The sequence below is a fragment of the Melanotaenia boesemani genome, chromosome 11 (assembly GCF_017639745.1).
Source record: "Melanotaenia boesemani isolate fMelBoe1 chromosome 11, fMelBoe1.pri, whole genome shotgun sequence".
Classification (NCBI taxonomy): domain Eukaryota; kingdom Metazoa; phylum Chordata; class Actinopteri; order Atheriniformes; family Melanotaeniidae; genus Melanotaenia; species Melanotaenia boesemani.
Genome location: NC_055692.1, coordinates 19,146,067 through 19,166,103, shown reverse-complemented (window position 1 = coordinate 19,166,103; position 20,037 = coordinate 19,146,067). Strand labels below are relative to the sequence as shown.

At 37.9% G+C, this 20,037-nt stretch overlaps 3 protein-coding genes across 6 annotated transcripts; 1 reads left to right on the top strand and 2 right to left on the bottom strand.

Annotated features, from left to right (window-relative positions):
- Positions 1 to 31: 31 nt before the first annotated feature.
- Positions 32 to 6,006, bottom strand: usp30 (ubiquitin specific peptidase 30). 3 transcript variants are annotated; one of them, XM_041998604.1, is made up of 13 exons: positions 5,471 to 6,006; positions 4,618 to 4,727; positions 4,355 to 4,528; positions 4,153 to 4,256; positions 3,972 to 4,070; positions 3,766 to 3,811; positions 3,565 to 3,659; positions 3,363 to 3,422; positions 3,173 to 3,259; positions 2,938 to 3,018; positions 2,577 to 2,799; positions 2,379 to 2,484; positions 32 to 1,099 (listed from the first exon to the last, which is right to left on the bottom strand). In XM_041998604.1, exons 1-13 carry the CDS (start codon positions 5,539 to 5,541, stop codon positions 832 to 834), a joined length of 1,524 nt encoding a protein of 507 aa, XP_041854538.1. In that variant the 5' UTR covers positions 5,542 to 6,006; the 3' UTR covers positions 32 to 831. The 3 variants fall into 3 exon arrangements, with proteins under 3 accessions (XP_041854538.1, XP_041854539.1, XP_041854540.1); XM_041998605.1 differs by having other exon boundaries at positions 32 to 1,084; XM_041998606.1 differs by lacking the exon at positions 5,471 to 6,006 and adding an exon at positions 5,187 to 5,415.
- Positions 6,007 to 6,619: 613 nt separating this feature from the next.
- On the top strand, positions 6,620 to 13,137 carry svopa (SV2 related protein a). 2 transcript variants are annotated; one of them, XM_041998995.1, is made up of 16 exons: positions 6,620 to 7,098; positions 8,229 to 8,363; positions 8,474 to 8,559; positions 8,643 to 8,741; positions 9,136 to 9,207; positions 9,415 to 9,539; positions 9,635 to 9,698; positions 9,793 to 9,918; positions 10,003 to 10,131; positions 10,253 to 10,326; positions 10,478 to 10,554; positions 10,672 to 10,776; positions 11,217 to 11,328; positions 11,407 to 11,488; positions 11,614 to 11,703; positions 11,800 to 13,137. In XM_041998995.1, the coding sequence occupies exons 2-16, from the start codon at positions 8,300 to 8,302 to the stop codon at positions 12,004 to 12,006; spliced, it is 1,512 nt and encodes a 503-aa protein (XP_041854929.1). In that variant the 5' UTR covers positions 6,620 to 7,098; positions 8,229 to 8,299; the 3' UTR covers positions 12,007 to 13,137. The 2 variants fall into 2 exon arrangements, with proteins under 2 accessions (XP_041854929.1, XP_041854928.1); XM_041998994.1 differs by having other exon boundaries at positions 8,206 to 8,363.
- Positions 13,138 to 14,424: 1,287 nt separating this feature from the next.
- Positions 14,425 to 19,126, bottom strand: LOC121648713 (D-amino-acid oxidase-like). The gene is made up of 11 exons (XM_041998996.1): positions 19,044 to 19,126; positions 18,397 to 18,637; positions 18,194 to 18,308; positions 17,715 to 17,791; positions 17,394 to 17,459; positions 16,455 to 16,509; positions 16,156 to 16,260; positions 15,765 to 15,847; positions 15,319 to 15,436; positions 14,997 to 15,095; positions 14,425 to 14,900 (listed from the first exon to the last, which is right to left on the bottom strand). The coding sequence occupies exons 2-11, from the start codon at positions 18,588 to 18,590 to the stop codon at positions 14,775 to 14,777; spliced, it is 1,038 nt and encodes a 345-aa protein (XP_041854930.1). The 5' UTR covers positions 18,591 to 18,637; positions 19,044 to 19,126; the 3' UTR covers positions 14,425 to 14,774.
- Between the last annotated feature and the right edge of the window lie 911 nt (positions 19,127 to 20,037).

Genomic DNA, 20,037 nt, shown 5'->3' with positions numbered 1-20,037 from the left:
TCACATTGGAAGTAGCATTCATGTTTTTTTGTGTGTTAAAAATCTTGAGCGTAAAAGACATCATGGCACTTGAACCTCAACTGTTCAGCTCTGCCGATCATGACAGCTTAGGAAAACAGCAAAATGTCAGCTGAAACATTATTTTCCATATATTTTACATACACTTCTTGGAATGATTATGCTTTCTGGATAAGAAAAAGCGCCAGACTCAAGGAAAATTGTACCTATCTGACATTTCATAATGAGTAACAACTTCTACATAAAATCTCTGAGAAGTCTGAAACGGCAATTTTTGTATCTGTACTTTACACAAAATTGACAAAGTCACAGGAAAACCACTTCAACTCCATAATTATACAGTTTAAAAGTGCCACAGAACTGAGTCAACACCTCTAACTTTCCAAATAAAAAACATTGTAAGCTTCTCATATGAACAGTGTGTCATGGTGCTGTTACCTTAGTGCTCTACTGATAGGTGTTCCTGTTTCTATGTCTCATAGAAGTTAGTGTTTCATTAAACTGTTAGACAAATAATTACATGGGGTTAACAAAAGTACATTGGATGATCAAAGATATTCCACTTAAATCCTGCAGGTCCATTATCTTTGGGATTAAGAGCCTCTGACTGTGATCTGAGCAGCAGGAAGTGTCCACAACACATCGTACTATCACATAATGCTGAGATCCACAATGCAAAACTATTCATAATGCTAAGATGGCTTTCCTCTCTGGTCTCATTGTCACACAGCAACCAGCTGGTAACTGTGTTGTTACTGCCACACCGAAGGTGGCAGTATGACTGGAAAGGCAGAAGTCAATCAGGCTGCAAGGTCACTCCTCCGTGCTTGGGCTGAGGCTGGGCCTTCGAACTCTCTCGTAGAAGAGCATGTAAGCGTTACAAGACAGCACTTCATGCAGGCTGGCTTTGCGTACCGAGTCGTCTGAGACCCAAAGCCACTGCGAGCTGAAGGGTGAGGAGGTGCGAGGCGAGGAAGGGCTGCGGCGGTACGTGACAAAATGTCCTGAGTGCATGTCACCGTGGTGAACCAGCACAGCTGTGAGCTGGAAAAGGTACTCTGCAGAACTGCAAGGAAAGATGTTGATTAGAAGACAAAAACAGTTGATCAGTTACCAGTTATACTGTTTATTAAAAATTATAGACATGTCGTATTTTACAGGAAAAAGACAACCAGTATCTTCACGTTACTCCATATGTTTCAACACTGAAACGGTTTTATTTTCTAACATCTGATGTCTGACGAGTTAAACCTGAAAACCTTTTAGAATACAACACTGTACTTCTCTTTAAACAGTGTGAGCCTTTTTTTAAATTTCTTACTAATTACTGTTTCTCATTAATGCCAGAGTGAATCCATACAGTTGATGACCTTAGGTTTTAAATACTATCTTTGCCATTTTAAGCTCTGGCTTACCCTCTCTTACACAAACCATCTTACACCAATGGATCTCCTGTAGTGTGATATCATAAAATTCAGTGTCCAAAAAGGAGTGGTGTTTATGCTAAAAATATAAACAGAATCAAATTATTTGCTAATTGTTTTATAATTTTCAAATTTTGCCTATTCAGTGTGTAAAACTGATGTATCGCCTCTTTCTTCCAACAAACTTAAAGCATTTGGAAACTGAGGGGACTAAATGCAGAATTCTGAAGAAAAAAAAATCTTTTGTCTTCTTCACTGATAAAATATTTAACACCTCAACAATTCAGGGCCTCCTTTGACATATTTCTTTTGTTTGATTATTCTCCAGTTTAAATGATGTTTTGCCATTAAAAAATAATGTTTTGGATAAATTAGCCTATAGAAAACTAGAACATTTATTTTCTTAACAGTCACTTCTGCAACAAGGTATGTTCATACTTGACTGTATTTACTGTAATTAGCAGTGAGACGCTTCACCATTGGAAGTTTTCTAAGTATTATGTAACATTTCCATTTTTCTGTTGCCTCTGTCCCAACTTCTCATAAACAAATTAGCTGCATTAAATTTTAAATGGGTTCTTTGCATCTAAGTAGTCTGTGAACCACTGTCAGTTAAATACATCTGTTAAATAATTTAGTAAATCATAACCTTGTGTTTATATTGTATACATTATTCCATTTTTTTGTAGAACCAAGTTTGTAGATCACAAAGTCTAGACAGTGATTACTTTCCATGCAATGAATTACTATAAAGCTACTTTTAGACACATATCAGCCTCTGGATGATGTGACTTTCATTTTTAGCATTCTCAAGGGACCCATAAGAAAGTTTGACATAAGGGCTGCAGTGGTACGACACTGATTAAAATGCTGGATATCTTGTCTTGTGTGAGCTCTTTGTATTGTTATACCCCTAAGTGCTGATGCTGAGTTTACCTGTAGTCATGTGTGAGACTGAGCTGTGTGTTCAGACCAGTAGAGTGAAGAAATACAGAGCAGCTTCCATTAGAAAAAGGTTTGTTGTTGTTGTGATGCTCTGCATCTGAAAAAGAAAACCCCAACAACTGAAGGGTGACAAAAAGTAAAGTAAAAATAAAGCACACAGATATCACACAGTGAGTAAATCCAACATACCAGTTCCATTAGCTGTAAGCCTTTCTGTGGAATCATCTATATTTTCTGCCTTTATGGCTTTGGGAGCACATCTGATCCGCTGACTCCTCTGTGCGGAGGTGTTGTGTTTGTAGCGGTCCATCGATAGATACTCTGTGAACTGCACATGCTCCTGTCTTTTGATGGGGGTTCCTTCGCTGGACCAAGTTAGTCTTTGTAAATGAATACAGAGGCACTGGGGGAGCTAACAGAAACATTAACAAATTATAAATGTCTGCCCACATTGGACATAAACAAACTTTAACAGCATTTTGTTCTAAAAAGCAATGACAATGGTAAACTGAAAATATTTAGCCAGCTGTGACATGATGAATGTAGTTACCTTTCCAAGTTTTAGCTGTTTAACAAAAGTTGTCCTCTTACTTTCTAAGACTTGCCCATTTATTGTTGTGCTTTGTTGAAACTGACAGAAATAAACGAAAAAAAACAGAGATCAGCACACTGAAAATCTGTAAAAGAACAAGCAAAGCCTTTTGGTGTCAAACATTAAATCAAGCAGACTCCAGTAAAAATAATCACCACATTATGAGAAGATACTGGTATTGCACAAAATGTACCTTGGTGCAATTTTCACATTCCACTTCTTTGATGGTTTCTGAGGAAATAAAATGTTGCAGGCACTGATCTAAGGAGATAGGCCGACCCTGAAAACAAACAAGGACTCAATTAAAAGGAAAACATAGCTAAGTAGTAACAACATAACAGTACATAAAACAGATAAGTCATGTTCATGATATGGTTGCTTACCCACTGAGGTAAAGGAATGGACAAGGAGAGGCTTTCAAATGAGTCATATCGCACTGGACTCTGTAGGGAAGAAAAAGAAAACACATGCACAGACACAGCAGAGATATAAATAAATTTTGGAACAAAACAACACAATTTAATATCAATTGTTTGCAAAGAAACCCCAGCCCCAAACCTTGAACTAAGCTCATAACAAACTCACTTGTATTTCACAGTGTTTGCACGACATGTTGCTTGTTAAACGTCCATGAAAAGGATGCTGAAACTTCCAAGGACCTGGTATTGGATGAAGAGGAGCTGCCAAACAACAACAAAAAATGTAATCAATAAAAAAAAAGAGAGAGAGATTAAAAATAGTTCTTTTTGGTTCTCTTATTTGGGCCCTGTGTATTTGTCTACTTACCTCGACTTATGCAGTCCATAGTTTTCTCATCTTGATCTGGAAGACTCTAATAATAAAATAAACATAAACAATGAATAAGTGGTAGTGTGTGTCTGATGCTTCTGCAGATTAAAATATTTCAAAACCCTCAGCCTACACAAGAAGAAACTAATTTTTATGGGAAGTGGGGCACTTGGGGCTTTGCAAGTGGAGGAGGGGCAACTTACCTCAAGGGACTGCATGTCAAACAAATGGGTGACTTTGGGTTGACGATCTCGCTCCTCTTCCAGAGATGATGTGAGGACATGAAAAAGTTCATGTGCATCCTTAGAGGGAAGAAACCAACATACACTTGAATAAAGCACCACATCATGCACTGCACACTAGTACACAGCATTACTGTCTAACCTGTTCTTCAAATGAGCTAATGTGCCAGCGGTACAGTCTGAGAACATCCAGGAGGCATCCAGCATCAAGGACATCTTCCTCCCCAGGTTCAGCATTGGATAGAGCTGTCAGGATATAGTGTGTTTAATTAAAAAAAAAAAACATGAACATAGCATGCTAATTTCCATCTTGATGACATCCATGACATACTGGGTTTACACACCTTTGAGAAGCTGCAGCAATGTGGTGGAAAGCTGGTTGTCTTTGCATGACTGGATCGGAGGCAGACCTGAAAACTTCTCCAGCCATCTGATGAAGGATGGACATGCTGCTAAGCCTTGAAGCAGCGAGTTCAAGAAGCAAGTGTTACCCAAATTTAACAGACCAGGAACCATATCTGCAAAGAAACACGTCATTGTAAATTACTGAAATGTAACTTGTGTCCTACATAAAAGCTGTACAAGACATCGTTACACGAATTCTTACCTCTCTTCCTTTTCTTTCTCTCTGTAATTGGGCCCCACAAAACATATACTCCAGCTGCAATCGCTGCCGCTACGCCTCCAATGACACCCCAGTTTTTTATCATCTTGTTTCTGAAAAAATATGACAAATGATGGTGATGCAAAACTGAGAAGATGAACAGCCCTCGCTGTCACGCAATGCAATGAAAATGCGTCAAACGGTCTACTGAGTTAATCAACATTTCCTTAAAACTGTTTAAACCTTTTATAGCAGCCATCGGCGGGAGCAGTTAGAGGCGTGCTTCTGTTTTTTATAAAGTATTTTAGTTGGTTAAGTGTATATTTGGTTATTTAGTTAAATTACTCTGTATGTAAAATAAATGAAAAAATAAAAATTAGACAACTTGATCAAATCAGTCTTATGTCGATACACTCTTGTCCGTCCTTGATCGGGATAGCAATTTTAAGTGCTATGAGTGATATTATCCTGTTTTAACGTTACTTACCACTTGCTTATCTGACAACTGTGTAAATACAAATAGACAAGTACACCCACGAGATGAGCTAGCTTTAGCGTTAGAGCTAACTTACCGAAAACACCGAGGTCAGACTGCCCTCCAAGCACTATGAGGAGTTCGTATATGGAAAACATCCAAGCTGCCACCTTTAAATAAATATAAAGTATCTAAAGAAAATCACCACATATGTCCGCTAGCAGGTTTTGAAATAGTAAACTCAACTGCGTGTCTGCTGTGTCTGCGCATGTTACTGTTTGCCTTCGATCTACGGCGACGGCCTCGTGACCCACAATTACCACTGTCCCAGTTCACTGGACATAAGCGGTCCTTGTTGTTTTTCAGGTTGAGAGGTTTTACCTGATTACGGGTCCTGTGCCAAGAAACTCCCCAACAAGCTTATCAGAGCTCTCTGGTCTGCACCACAACATCCTGGTGTCGCCGGGGAACTCTTGTCAATTCCTTGTTTCGGCACGGACCCATGGAACGTTTACAGCGTTACTCCATCAACACTCCGACCATCAGAGGTTTGCTGCATATACTTTTTATTGTGTAAATGTGTGACAAAGTTCAAAACGTGATTTTAAAAGGTTTAATGAGGAAATCATTTTAAACCACGGTTTGAAAGAAGGCTTTATGTATTTTTTATAAACGTTTTTTTTTTAGAAATATTGAACATGTTTGTGTAGTTAATTTTAGTTGATTAAGAAACATACAATATCCAGTTACAACAGCCCCACCGCTTTGCATCATCTAAATGAGTTATTAACATCTCCCCCTTCATAAGTTGTTATTGAACATTTGAAAATCACGTGTTTGCTTAAAAAAAAAAGCTATTTGTATTTGATGTAAAACATTGCAGTTATATTTGGTATGCTGTAGACATAATCCAGATGTCAATAAAGTAAAGTTTTTATGTTGTTAGTTTTTCTTTGTTTTTAAATAAAATATTAAAAGTTGCCTAAATATTTAAACACCCGATGAAAATTTAAATATTGAAGTGGTTTTAATCAGCCCATTGTTTTTCCAGAAAAATAATTGTAATAAATATTTCATAGTCTAGAAATATTGAAATAATACATGTATTTTTATGATTGTCAAATAACGAAGGTTTATTGTCATTTAAGGTACTTTGAAACTGAAAGATTAATATAGTGATAGCGTGCTCCTTTTGCATTTCAAGAGTAAAGTCTTCCATGTAGATGTTATTAAAAGGAGCACTATCAGAAACCTACATAAAAGAATCAGCATTGTTCATATTCATTCACAACTGCAAGCTCAAGGTAATTTGATTTGGCTATCATGTTAATGCTGAATACTGAAAAGGGGAATTTTATTTGGTCTGGAAAGAACAGAAAATATAGTTTTTATGTGCCAGTATTTTTTCGATTACACATTACTGTCAATTTCTAATTGATTCTTTTATTATTTGATATCTTTTTTTCCCATTTTATTTAGATTATTTTATAATTAGTATATATTTTTTTATTTTCCACAAAGACCCGCCTTCCCTTTTGAGAAAGTTAGGACACAACCAAAACTGACTTATAATCACTACATGTCTACGTACAAACACAAATTCACCGAGTTGTACACCCGGACGGTTGCTCATAAATCTCTTAGCCTATTTATCATCTGGACAAGTCTTCCAGGCACCAGTAGAACTGAAACAGTCGAGTCCATCAATCACATCGGCCACACCGTCTCTTTTGGACGACTGAGAAGTCATGTGCTGTCCTCGGTAATCAGCAGTCATGTTGTTGCAGATCCTCCTGAGCTCATCCACGCTTCCTTTCTGCGCGTCTCGCGCTGTGCCTCGCGCAGGGCGGCCTCTCATTGGCTGTCTGCGGACAACCAGGAGCAAGTCGCTCTCCTCGGTGCTGAAATCGCTGCTCGTCACGATAATGTAAACGGAGATGAGGCCAAACGGAGCGTCAGCTAATAAACATCAAAATGGACGATGATCTGTTCCAACTGAGACAACTTCCGTGAGTAGACTACAGCCTACATAACATCGCATTTTTTTTGTTTTTAATCACCCATTTTTGACCATGACAGCGTGTGTGTCCGCCGCTCCGCCCTCTCACTGTTTCGTGTTTGCTTGATTAGCTCACCGGACCAAAGACAGCCTGACATTCCTCAAAAGCAGCTTTCATTTGACACCGTTCATCCGGTTATATCACCAAGTTGTGCTGCTATATTGAAGAAAGATAAAGATGTGATATCATCTTTTATGTCCTCTGACTGCGGTTTGTTTACAATCGCAGTCTTTTACCTTAACCTGACACTTATTCACAGCACGATTGCTGTGATTCTTAAGCTGATTAAGTTTTCTGTTTTAACTTCTTATTCTATTAGCAGTAATGACTAAGGTCATTGCATGATTTATTTAAATCTTCCTGCACATACATTAATTAAGCTTAAGATCGGGCCATAAGGGATATTTCTTAAAGACATAGAGACAGTCTCTCCATTCTAATGATACCACAGAAATTTTAACTATTCAGATACTTAATTGAAATTAAAACCTCTTATGATTAAATCTTAGGAAAGAAAGATTTGACTTATGTGTTATGAATGCAGCAACACATTGCAAGATAATTTTGTACATTTTACTGTCTGGTATGTAGCACTGCTACTTCACACTACAATGAGTCATTATGTAATTACTGTGATCTAGACATCACTGGCACACTCCACAGTTTCTGTAAGTGCTTCATCCTGAACAAACTAATAATTATCTGCATGTAGAAGGAGATTATATACTATCTTCCTTCTGTAGAAAACATGTAGGCTACACATTTGACTATTTAGCTTATAAAACCTCATCAGACACTAGTGCACAGAGATATAAAGTGCCCTGACTTGATGCACCCATGACCACAGCACCAGTTCACAAAATGATGTTCAGAAAGATCTCATATCACCTAGGCAACAGCCTCTAAATCTTATTTGTTTTCAGTATTGCCCTGGCTTCAGTCATTTGAAACTCCTCTCATTTATCAGATTGCAGAAAAACCTAATAATCATGGACTTTAAAACTAAATATATGCATGTATTTATTTATTTATTTGTTTATTTATTTATTTTTGTAGTGTTGTCCGTTTCCGTCGCACAGGGGAGAGTACACGCTCTGAGGAAGATGTTACAAACAGAGACCAGGATGTCAGGATAGCAGATAATACTGATATGGAGTCTGTGGCCCTTGCAGAAGGAGCACCAGTACCTCGAGAGTTTGCCAATCCAACAGATGGTACGCTATGACAGAGCTCAACTTCTCCCCTCTTTGTTCTGTATTTCTATATTTGGTTCAAATAACATTTCATGCATCTCCCTAAAGATTCAACTTTCTCATTCCCCCAGACACATTCATGGTAGAAGATGCGGTAGAGGCCATAGGCTTTGGGACATTCCAGTGGAAACTCTCCATCCTCACTGGTCTATCCTGGGTGAGAACTGGTCAAACATAAAACAAGCTCAATACAAGGTGTTCTGTCCTCTAATTTCTGAACATATCCTGGTTTTCATTCAGATGGCTGATGCCATGGAGATGATGATCCTCAGCATCTTAGCCCCACAACTGCACTGTGAATGGCGATTGCCAAGCCTTGAGGTGGCACTGCTGACATCGGTAATGGCTCTCTGATGTCTGTAAAGTATTTGCCGTGCTTTTTGACTGTTCTAGTACTTACTGATGAAGAGCAGATGAGATTGCTTTGAAATAAGTCCTTATACAAAGCAGTGATAACAATATGGGACATTAGAGACCTCAACAGCTTTTAATATCATTATATACAAGTTTCAGTATTCTTATGGGACTGGTTATTGAATACATATTTAATTATAAGAAAACAACACAAAGCAACAATCAAATCAAAGAACTAATTGTACCTCTAAGATTCATACCAAACGATAGACAAAATGATATAGGTAGTTTGACAACATGCACGAAAGGTGCATTAGTACCCAGATGCATGTTTACGCCACTGCAACATGACCAGTCCCATTATTTTCTCCTTTTACAGGCAGTTTTCATTGGGATGATGATCAGCTCTTCTCTTTGGGGAAACATATCTGACAAATATGGCAGAAAGACCGTGAGTTTGACTAAACCTGATGTTTTTGACACAGAAATAATTCATAAGTGTGTCTTTATCTAAGACTACGTTAGCTTCAGAGCTTATACAATATAATATTTTGACAAATACCAAACATCAGGAATGGAACATTCATGAATCATATTAAGAGATGTTGTACACAAAACGAAGTGTGAAGTCACCAGCTTTGACCTTTTGCACACACAGGGTTTGAAGATGAGTGTTTTTTGGACTATGTTCTATGGCATCATGAGTGCATTTGCTCCCATTTATGGGTGGATTTTGGTCCTCCGTGCGCTTGTGGGTTTTGGTATTGGAGGAGCACCACAGTCGTGAGTACTTTTTAGTCACTGTTTTAAAAAAAAAACAGCAGTTTCGAGTTGATAATTTGAGCTGGGTTTGACACCAGTGTTTCCCTCATTACAAGGGTGACCCTGTATGCTGAATTTCTGCCCATGAGGTCTAGAGCCACATGCATCTTGCTGATTGAGGTATGGATTACCAAGCCATTCCTTCTTATTTATATAATTTTGACAGCAAATGCCTTTTTGTTCTTACACCTTGTGTTTGCTGCTGTATTTACAGATATTCTGGGCTCTGGGCACTGTCTTTGAGGTCCTCTTAGCGATTTTGGTGATGCCCACTCTGGGCTGGCGCTGGCTCCTTGGTCTCTCTACCATTCCTCTCTTCATTTTTGCCATTCTGTGTTTTGTAAGTATGAAATCCTTGAGTGGTTGTACAGCACTACACAGTTATTAAATTACATGTGTATTTTTTGGGGTGATATGATAACAGTGGCTACCGGAGAGTGCTCGATACGATGTGCTGACAGGGAACCAGGAGAAAGCTCTGGCCACACTGAAGCGCATCGCCACAGAGAACGGAGCCCCCATGCCTCTGGGGAAACTAATTGCTGCCAGACAGGTACAGCACAGTCTGTCTTTGCAGGGCACACATGCCCTGAATGTAATACAGACATTACTCATATCGTGCTTTCAGTAATGATTATTATGTCTGTTTTTTGGTTTTCTTTTATATATATTAGGAGGATCGTGGAAAGATTCAAGACTTATTTTCATCACACTTCCGCTGCACCACAGTTCTTCTGTGGTTTATTTGGTAAATGAGTAAACGATAAAACCACCAAGTATTTTCTTTCTTATCCTCCCAAGTCTCATGATTTTTAAGTGAATACATATCTTAACCTATGTTTTATTTAAATCCTCTCTCTTAATGTGTTTTGGCATGATTTGCATCTCTGTCAGCGCAGGTTTGCAAATGCCTTTGCTTACTACGGACTGGTGCTGCTCACCACAGAGTTGTTTCAGGAGGGAGGTGCTTGTGGAAGTGAGTCATATGAGGGCCCTTACATGCTCCAGGACCATTTTAGTTTTGAAAAATGACCACAAAAGCATGACAGACAGGCTGAGTAGCTCCTGTTTGATGTTTGATGTCTCCCTCTAGTGTCCAAAGGTAATAAGGAAGAGCTCCGATGCAGCTTGGAGTGTAAATATCTGAATTCTGATGACTATAAAGACCTTCTGTGGACCACATTGTCTGAATTCCCAGGTATACTAAACAAATTCCATGGAATCTTAAAAAAGATATTCACTTAAATTATATTTAGTTATTATGTATAGCTAATTTCTTTTACTATCGTAATTGCTAACGTAATGTACTTATTACATTCATTTTGATAATACTATTTATACAAAATTAGAAAATGTTAGTGTTCTTCTTAGACACAGACCACATTGTTACTTTTAACTAAATCATTATCTACTCAAGAGACAGAATCAGCACTGATAATTATTGCTGCACCTTTTAAGAATGTTTGCTTAGGACATATCTGTATAAACATGAAGTAAAACTTTATACATAATATTTGTATCAATGCCCATAACAGAGGACAAAAATTAATTGCCCAGTCTCTCAATAGAAGAGACTTAAAGTCTCTGCTGGCAAGCTTTTCTGTAATTTTATTACTGATAATATTGGTGTCCATACAGGACTGCTGGTGACACTGTGGGCTATTGATCGACTGGGAAGGAGGAAGACCATGGCATTGTGTTTCTTGGTCTTCTCTCTGTGCATTATTCCACTTTACGGCTGTGTTGGAAGGTAATCTTGGCCATAGACAGACTTTAAAACATTTTGTTCATTTATCCACTCATACTGAATCTGGTTCATCCCTTGCAGAGCCTCTATGACGGTACTGATATTCATCGCCAGAGCTTTTATTGCTGGAGGGTTCCAGGCTGCCTATGTTTACACTCCAGAAGTAAGATAACTTATCAAAATGGAGCTTTAGATTGCATGGTGTGAAATGCAAACAGTTATCACTGTAGTTCAAATCAAAGAAAAGCAGGACCAGAGGACGTAAGCCTCCATTTGTATTTTCTACAGGTGTACCCAACAGCAACCAGGGCTTTAGGTCTGGGAACAAGCAGTGGAATGGCTAGAGTTGGTGCCCTCATCACACCTTTTGTTGCACAGGTAATATAATCGCAATATTTCATCATAACACAACAAAAAATGATAACAGTGTGTTAACATTGTAGATTTACCTTTTCCCTGGGCTTTGCAATGCAGGTGATGTTGGAATCCTCTGTGTACCTGGCTCTCTCGGTGTACTGCTGTTGCTGCCTCTTTGCCGCCATTGCTTCCTGTGCACTGCCAATTGAGACCACAGGCCGGGGTCTGCAGGAGTCCAGCCACCGTGAATGGGGACAAGAGATGATAGGCCACAGCTCAGGTGGCATCCCACATTCTAGCTCTGGCTCTGGCTCGCAGGGATGAGGACGCATCGGAGTACAACTGAGAGGCAACAGCAGTAATGAGAAGAGGCGAGAAAGCTGCACCAGCTCTCTGGGTTCTCTTCTATGTTCCTTCTGTTTAGAGAGCACAGTGGCGTGATAAATCCAGCAACACAATTTTTTTTCAACACTTCACTCTTAGTCTTTAAACACCATTGCTGTCATAAAGTTGCCACTGCATAACTGCACAAATGGTGATTAGAAAGACCAAATGACCTTAAAGGCAAGAGTGAATCGTGGATAAAATGAAATATTCTAAGGAGTGTGACAGAGTTAACATTTAGATTCAAAAGAACTACCTTCTTTTAAGAGCCTTAAAACAACCTATTCAGTTTAAGACCGAGGTAACCACCATGGACCCAATGAGAAAAGCTGCTTCTGTTAGCATCCTGAGCATAGATAGTGCATATAGGAAACAAGATTATCTTGCACACACAAATTGCCTACTGGAATACACAAAATATGCTTTACAAAAAGAGCATCGTTGGAAGAAAAGATAACTCTTCAAATCAAGCAAACATTCAGATAAAGCAAAGTCTGGCAATTATTTTTAATTGTAAAGGTTTGGGTGAAAGGATGTACTGTTCAGTTAGGCACAAACATTTGTACATACAGTAGACATCTTCATTAAATTGCATGTTTTCTGTTTGTTCCTTTTCTTGTGTCCACATTTTAACAAGAGAGTTATTTTTTCCAGCTAAAGAGATGAGTAAAATACAGGTATTCCGCTGGTAATATTGAGAGTTTAATCATTTCATTGTTGTAGCTGGCAGATCTGGTAAAACCATCACGTCAGCAAGTTCAGTGAAATTATACTGCTAACACTTTCTAATTACCACACAAATGGAGTGAGTCCACTGATCGCTGATCTCGCCTAAACATGGATGCTCCTTTCTCTGCATAATCCCACAGTGCAGGTGGAACTTTGCTTTCTTGAAGTGCCCTTTTGATGAAGTCATTTAAAATGTACAACACTGAAATTACTGACATTACAGTAGCAAACATTTGGACACACATACTCTTTCAAAGTTCATGGGTAAATTTGACGGGTGCTGTATGTCATCCAGTTGTGGAAGATGTATGCTTTATTTAAGTAAAAGTACCTAAATATCAATGCAAAATGACTGTGTATTAAAACCCTGACAATGCAAATGTGGCTTCACTGTAGTACAGTGGCTCCTAGTCTTAGAACATTTCATAAATAGAAAAGCAGTATTTTACTGTCACAGCTGATGGGATTTAAGCCTGTTAAATGTGAGGCTTTAACTAGAAGCTTCTTTCATCATGGAATCATCTGCTTATTATTTGATTTGTAAAACTCAAAAAATAATTGCAGCACTCTAAGTAATGCCATCTTGATTTAATTTACTTGAACCATTTAATTCTGGCTTTACAAGCAGACTAAGATCAAAACCATGCCCCTTGATGCTGATAGTTGAACATTAGATTACACTACAGGTATTTCACGGTTCCCTTTTAGCTGAAAACTGGGCCAATTTCAAACGATTTCATTTATAATAATCAATGATACCCTAAAGGAGGGGAAAATAAGACCCAGGTTTACAAATGCTAAAATGTTTCTTTAGATTCCTCAAGAAATGGCTAACACAGTGATACCTGCCTGAGCATTTTTACAGATTTCATGTACAAACCCACATCCAACAGTTTAAAGATGTGGTCCTCCTCCTTAAGAAGTCTAGTCTGCTGTGATTGGTCAACTCCAGTGGCCTGATCAGACTCTGCCCACTTTCCTTTATCAGCTTTGCTTAAATTTGAAATAAAAAGACAAAGCAATTCATTTTATGCAAATTAGTACACACCCCTTTAGTGCAGGAGAGATGCAAAATTTTTATTTAGCTTTCAGGACATGATGGATGCTGGTCTTATACATTAGCGATCACATTCAAAAATCCAATTTGATTCTAGGTTTAAAAGTATTTAGTGTTTAAAATAAGAAGTATTAGAAAATGCAATCAGATTTTTCCTGTGACCATCCAAAGCTGACTAAAGCGTTAGGCATTAAAAGAAATTATAAGGTGTTATCAATAAACCATGCTGCATCTTTTTTTCTGCTGTATCAGACTTTGAAGCTGCACTCACATGCACCCAAACAGGAATTTCAATAGGATGTTGCAATCTGTCTCTGTAAGTAGTGTATCATTACCTAGTCTACTTGTTGTCTTTGCTTTTGTTTGTATCAGAGGTGATGTGGAGACAGACTTTGGCCAATCTTACAGAAAATAAGAAAAGATTAACAAGCACGGGTCCTTAAAGATGACTATTACCTGCCCGTGTTTCAGATTTAGTGCTGCATTAAGTGTCTGTGTGCACAGATTCTTGTCAATGCACTGGATGTAAATGTGTATGATACCATAGTAAATAGTCTTTAAAAAACAAACAGTGAATTTATGTTGTCATTTATTAATAAAACATTACATGATTTGATTATAATCATTGCATTTATTCCACATTTACTAAGACATGCACACTTTATCATTCAAAAGCCATCTTTTTTAACTTACCCCAATCAACAATGCAATCATTCATTTATGCTGTTATTTAATAACATTTAAGAACGATTTGTCATGCATTAAACTTTACAATTTGTTTTAATGATTATTTCTCAGACATGATATTACAACAAGTAATTGTTAAGTAACGGTTGCTGTAATTATTACTACTGCTATGAAAATGGTATGTGCTGACACTTTTAGAGAAGAAGTGTACTAGTCATCACTACTAGACACAAATCTACAAGTGAGCTTTTGGACATTTGCCTTTTTGTTCCACAATCTGACCAAACAGCTTCGCGGCCTCCTGGGCGCAGCCTCTGTGAATGGTGAGTCCAAAACCTCCATGGCCGTAGTTGTGTATCACCTGCCCGAGTGCCATAATATTTTAGAAGTTGAATTAACACATATTCAAGTTTTAAAAGCTGCATTGCTACATTTATAATGGCACATTTAAGTTTACCTCTATCATGGACTGACCAGCCCACATGGTCTCCCGCTCCAGTCGGACTTTGCTTCGAACAGGCCTGAGACCAGTCCAGTCCTCTACTATCTTAGCATGCTGTGGGGAGACACAAGCACAAGATATTTGCTAGAGACAAAAGCTTAAAAAACTTACAATTTTGTGATGTTTTTTCATTAAATTGTTCCCTGTTGTAGAATGAGTATTGCACACATTTGAACTGCTAAATTTTATATACTTTAACTAAACAGAAGACTCACTATAAATAATTAACTAAAGTTTACACAGAACTGCTTTTTATAGCCATCTGATTGCAGTTCACCTTGAGACTTGGTTCGAGCTGACAAGCTTTTTCCCATATCTGCTGATGGTCAGTGGAGTTGTTCTGTGCACTCCAGTTTCCCACCTGGAAAACCCCTCCAACTGTCACAAGACGACTCCTGCAAACATAGACATTCTTTGCATTGCTGAAAACAACAACAACTTCCTGGTTTTACTGTATGGCAACCCCAAATCAGCCCAAGTCAACATGGTGACTAAACAACAGACAGATAACATGGAAACTACTACTCAAACTAAAGTGAAGTTAAAAATGACAATTTAACCACATGCAGCACCGAGGTGAAATAATGACATGAAAGAAAAGTAAGACTACACAGCAACATTGATGTGGTGCATGCTGTAAGTGGAAACACTGCACTGAACTAACAGCCACCAACTTCAACACTGTACAAGTAATGGTTGTGTGTGCAGGGTTACTCGCACTACCCTGGAATGATATATGGTGAATTGTAGACGCCGGCTTCAGAGTTGTGAGTTATAATCCAGTGCTTCAGCCATGGGGCATCTACCTTAAACATGGAGAGACAAGAAGGTGTTTCTGTGGTTCCTTTACAGTTAATTTATCTATCTTTATACATAAGATCAGAGATAGGCAAGTTCAGTCCTAGAGAATTGCAGTCCTGCAGGTTTTAGATGTTTTCCTGCTCTAACACACCTGATTCAAATTAAATAGATCCAACAACTTATCAGGTTCTGTTCAGTGACTTGTTCATTTGATTCAAGTGTGTTGAAACAGTGAAACATCTAAAACTTGCAGGACTGTGGCTCCCGAGGCCCGAACTTTCCTACCACAGCATTAGATGATTCTCACTCTCACCTTTACTATCTGCCCACGGCCCGGTTTCAGGTCTGCGTCTGGCTGCAGCTCTCCTGATCTCATCCCAGTGCAGTTTATGATCACATCTGCCCCAGCATCTGACAGCTAAAGATAGTCAAGGACAATAAGAGATATCAATATATGGTGACAGATAACTTTTAATTAACTTTTTTTTTCAGCAATAAATTCTAACATAATTCACTGATGGTTTTTATACTGTGGATATAAGTAACATGTTTAAAACTCCAGAACAAAAACATTAATAAACATATAGTTACAGTAAAGAAGGCCACACTGACCTCTTTAAAGGATGCTATTTTTCTATTGTAAAATTTTACACCCCTTTTTTGCAACCTGCAAATACAAAAAAGCAAGAGAACATTAGGAGCCAAGATGGGTTGTCCAGTAATCTAAATATACAGGGATTTGAACAATATGTAAGATTATTTTCTATTCACAGGATAGGGTGGGGAATTTTATGTAGACAATATAGAATCATGGAAACTGGTTAATTGGTAATACCTAAAAAAAGCAGAAGAAATACCCAAAATATTGTGATAGTGTGTAAAATTTCATGAAAATTATTCAGTCTTTTGAGAACTATTAAAATTAATACTCAAATCAAAATTTAAACTACAATTTAGTGGTAACTAGACAATAATGTTGAAGTGATTGAGTGTTCATGTTTAAAAATATGTGTATATCCCTCAGTATTACGCATGCACTTCCTTCACAGATGGAAAAGTTACTCATTCTATGTGCATGATTACAACCAATACTATCGAGGCTGCTAGCTGATGAAACTGAGTGTGTTTACAACAAGCTGGGTGGTCCTTAAAATTCGGATTTATAAGGCCACAGGACAGTTTTCTACTTCACCTCAGTCCAACTAAAGTCAGCAAAGCCCCAGAAAAGGCAATGGTATTTCTGGACTTGATTATAAGCACAAATTAAATAATAACAAGACAGACAGGACTGCTCAAGCTAGAGACCTTGGGAACATGTAAAATGATTGATCATTATTGATGCTGCAAAAATTGAATGATTGTCTTGTTACATCAAGAGTGTTAAATTCAGGAAAAGATCTGTTTAAAAATCACAAGAAGTTCATTATGAGACAAGTTAATCAACTCAACTCAGCATCACTGTATTTGCACAATTCCTTTCAAACATGTAATCCAAAGGGCTTCACAGAGCAAAAGCTTAAACCACAAAAACAAACAAACAAAAAAACTCACCAGTCCATCAACCATGGTAGGTATGATTTACCTTCCACCATGAGGGCTGTGTTGAACCATCCATAACTGGAAAAAAGAAACAAATCTGTTACAGAACCAGTCCGAGTCACTGACATCTTTTATTGGTAATCCATGATTACTGAGATAAGAGAATAAACTTATTCAAAATACTGATAATGTAAGGAAGTACGTTCACTTTTCTGAGTGTTTTTGAAGGATGTTTCCCCTATTTTCATGTTTGATGTATACTGGAAAGAATGGAAAGCCTGGACTTTAGTTTTAGTTCGCTTTTGTTTTCAAGCCGTTTCAACCAGAACTCACGTGAATCCTGGAAACATCTGCAGCTCTTTTTCTGTGAGGTGTCTGAAGCCAAGGACAATGTCCTTAAATGAGGGGTCCTGCAATAAAAATAAAAGTTATATGTGATATGACTGCAACAACAAAAATGTCTTAGCTGTAGTAGAATTTGGTCTTCATACAGAGTCCAGTTTAACTCCGTGTGTAAACCCAACCCTTGGTGAGGCCTCTCTTTTGATGTTTCCCAACCACTGCCAACACCATCCTTTCTGCAGCTAAACAAAGCTCCACTTCAGTGTGGCTGAAAACCAGTGGACTTTGTCTATGGTGGATAATGTGCTGGTATGTAATAATTTATGAATGATCTTTTTGCAGACTACACTCTAGCTAATTATAGACATTTTTTCACTGCATGAGACCTTTGTTCTTCTTTGTACAGAGCTGAAAAGGTCAAATCTTATCTTAATGATCATATTTATAGTACAGTTCACAGCAACACTCACTGGAACTGGTTCAGTGCAGAGGTTGTACCCAGACTGGAGGAAAATGCCCATTTTTACTGACTCTGGTGAGCTGAGCCAGCCCAGCAAGTAGTCAAATGTCTCCTTATTCCATTTTCTGTAGGTGGGGACATGTGCAATGAACATGATGGTCGGTTTTTGTAGATAAAGAAATAAAAGGAGAAAGGTATAGAGATTGCACTCACGTTTCCTGGATGTTGCCGTTATCATAGAGGTACGGCTGCCAGAGGCCAGCAGCTCCATCGCTGGTGGTCAGAGGAGTGAAACAGTCTGCATACACTTCAATGGTCAGTGGACTGACTTTTGAGTGATACTGCTCATAGATGCTCTGAGCTGTTGACAGACCAATGACTCCAGCTCCAATCACTGCCACCCGCATGTCTGCACAGAACAGATCCACAGTGGCTTGCTCACCTAGAAGGAATCCTGTGTATTCAGATCCACGTCATGGATATGAATTTATGAAACATTGGAAAGTTAATTATGCATTTAATTATTTGTCTATTAGCATGTGCAACATGGAAATGTATCTATATTAAATTGGAGATGTACAAAGAAAGTTTATTCTGTTGTCAATCAAAATAAACATTGCAAACCAAATTAATCCACTCAGCAAAGCTACTTGATCTATCACTACAACTGCATAACTTTTGAAGTCTGCACAATGTCTAACAACAGTGATGAATTATGTAACGCTGGGAAACCTGTAGGATAAATGTACATTTTTAATATCAGATTCATAAGTTATTTAAATTTATGAAGGAGCTGCACAAAATATAATGTATTAAACACGTATCAGTGTCTTAAGAGTTTCGAAAAAGTTTTGCTTTACCTCAGTGAAGGATTTTGAGACTACAGCTCCAACCATAAACTCACAACCTGGTCCCCTGTCACATGTCCGATGGGCGGAGTCTGCAGCCAATCAGTGCCTACGCCGCGTTCAGGTCTCGTCGTTTATATCATAATCCATGTAGCCAGATGTGGAAAAACTTCTGACTTTAATTTAGAGAGGTCTTTCTGGTACTTACAACATATTCTTATATACGCCACAAAATATAGGGGCCACAAAAAGAGCACATCTGGGAGTTCCATGAAAATAAAACCAAAAATGTCACCAATCGAACCATTTCGGGTGTTGTGAGAGCTGTGTGCAATGAACTATAAATACAATATATAATATAACTGAACTTCTTTGTTAATAATCTTGTGTTATATGGGTAGCAGTTTGTCACGAATGACTGCACGAAATTCAGAATAAGAATAAGTGTTTGTCTTGATCTTCCTATTTACTCCACATTACCTAAATGTAACAGTGACACCCTGAGAAAAAACTAACTTTCCCGTTGGTCTGTACTTATGTACACAAACCAGGTAAGTGCTTCTACAATTGTTAAAATAAAGGTTATAAAATATAATGACAGTATCCAATAACAATGTGTTAAATGTGTGCAGCAACTCAACTTTCAATTATTAAGTTTTGTTACATGTGCCTGTATGTAATCCACTGTAATGATGTAATGACAGACTTTAAAATCTTTGTAAGCTAGTTGATTAATTGAAAAGATTTAAGGATTGTATACAAGCTTGCACACAGTTAATATAACAAAGCATGTAATTATTATTATTATCATTATTACTTTATTTTATTCTTTTGCTTCCTCCCTAGACACTACATTTTCGTAAGTGTAACCCTCTAACCCGAGTGCTGTAATGGTTAATAAATAAACTCATAGTCACAGCTTTAGGTTTGACTACTGCTATCACATTTTGTGCCTTTGCAACTATGCCAAATATATTTTTCATTAGTAATATAGACGTTGTTATTC

Coding starts and splice junctions, on each gene's coding strand:
- usp30 (XM_041998604.1), bottom strand. CDS start 5,541: ATGTTGTGGTGCAGACCAGAGAGCTCTGATAAGCTTGTTGGGGAGTTT. Junction 2,485..2,576: donor GCTTACAGCTAATGGAACTG/GTATGTTGGATT, acceptor TTTCTTTTTCAG/ATGCAGAGCATCACAACAAC. Junction 1,100..2,378: donor AGTCTCACACATGACTACAG/GTAAACTCAGCA, acceptor TCTTCTAATCAA/CATCTTTCCTTGCAGTTCTG.
- svopa (XM_041998994.1), top strand. CDS start 7,064: ATGGACGATGATCTGTTCCAACTGAGACAACTTCC. Junction 7,099..8,205: donor TTCCAACTGAGACAACTTCC/GTGAGTAGACTA, acceptor TTATTTTTGTAG/TGTTGTCCGTTTCCGTCGCA. Junction 11,329..11,406: donor CTTTACGGCTGTGTTGGAAG/GTAATCTTGGCC, acceptor CATCCCTTGCAG/AGCCTCTATGACGGTACTGA.
- LOC121648713 (XM_041998996.1), bottom strand. CDS start 18,590: ATGCGGGTGGCAGTGATTGGAGCTGGAGTCATTGGTCTGTCAACAGCT. Junction 17,792..18,193: donor TCTGCACTGAACCAGTTCCA/GTGAGTGTTGCT, acceptor TTTTTATTGCAG/GACCCCTCATTTAAGGACAT. Junction 16,510..17,393: donor CTACCATGGTTGATGGACTG/GTGAGTTTTTTT, acceptor TTGTATTTGCAG/GTTGCAAAAAAGGGGTGTAA.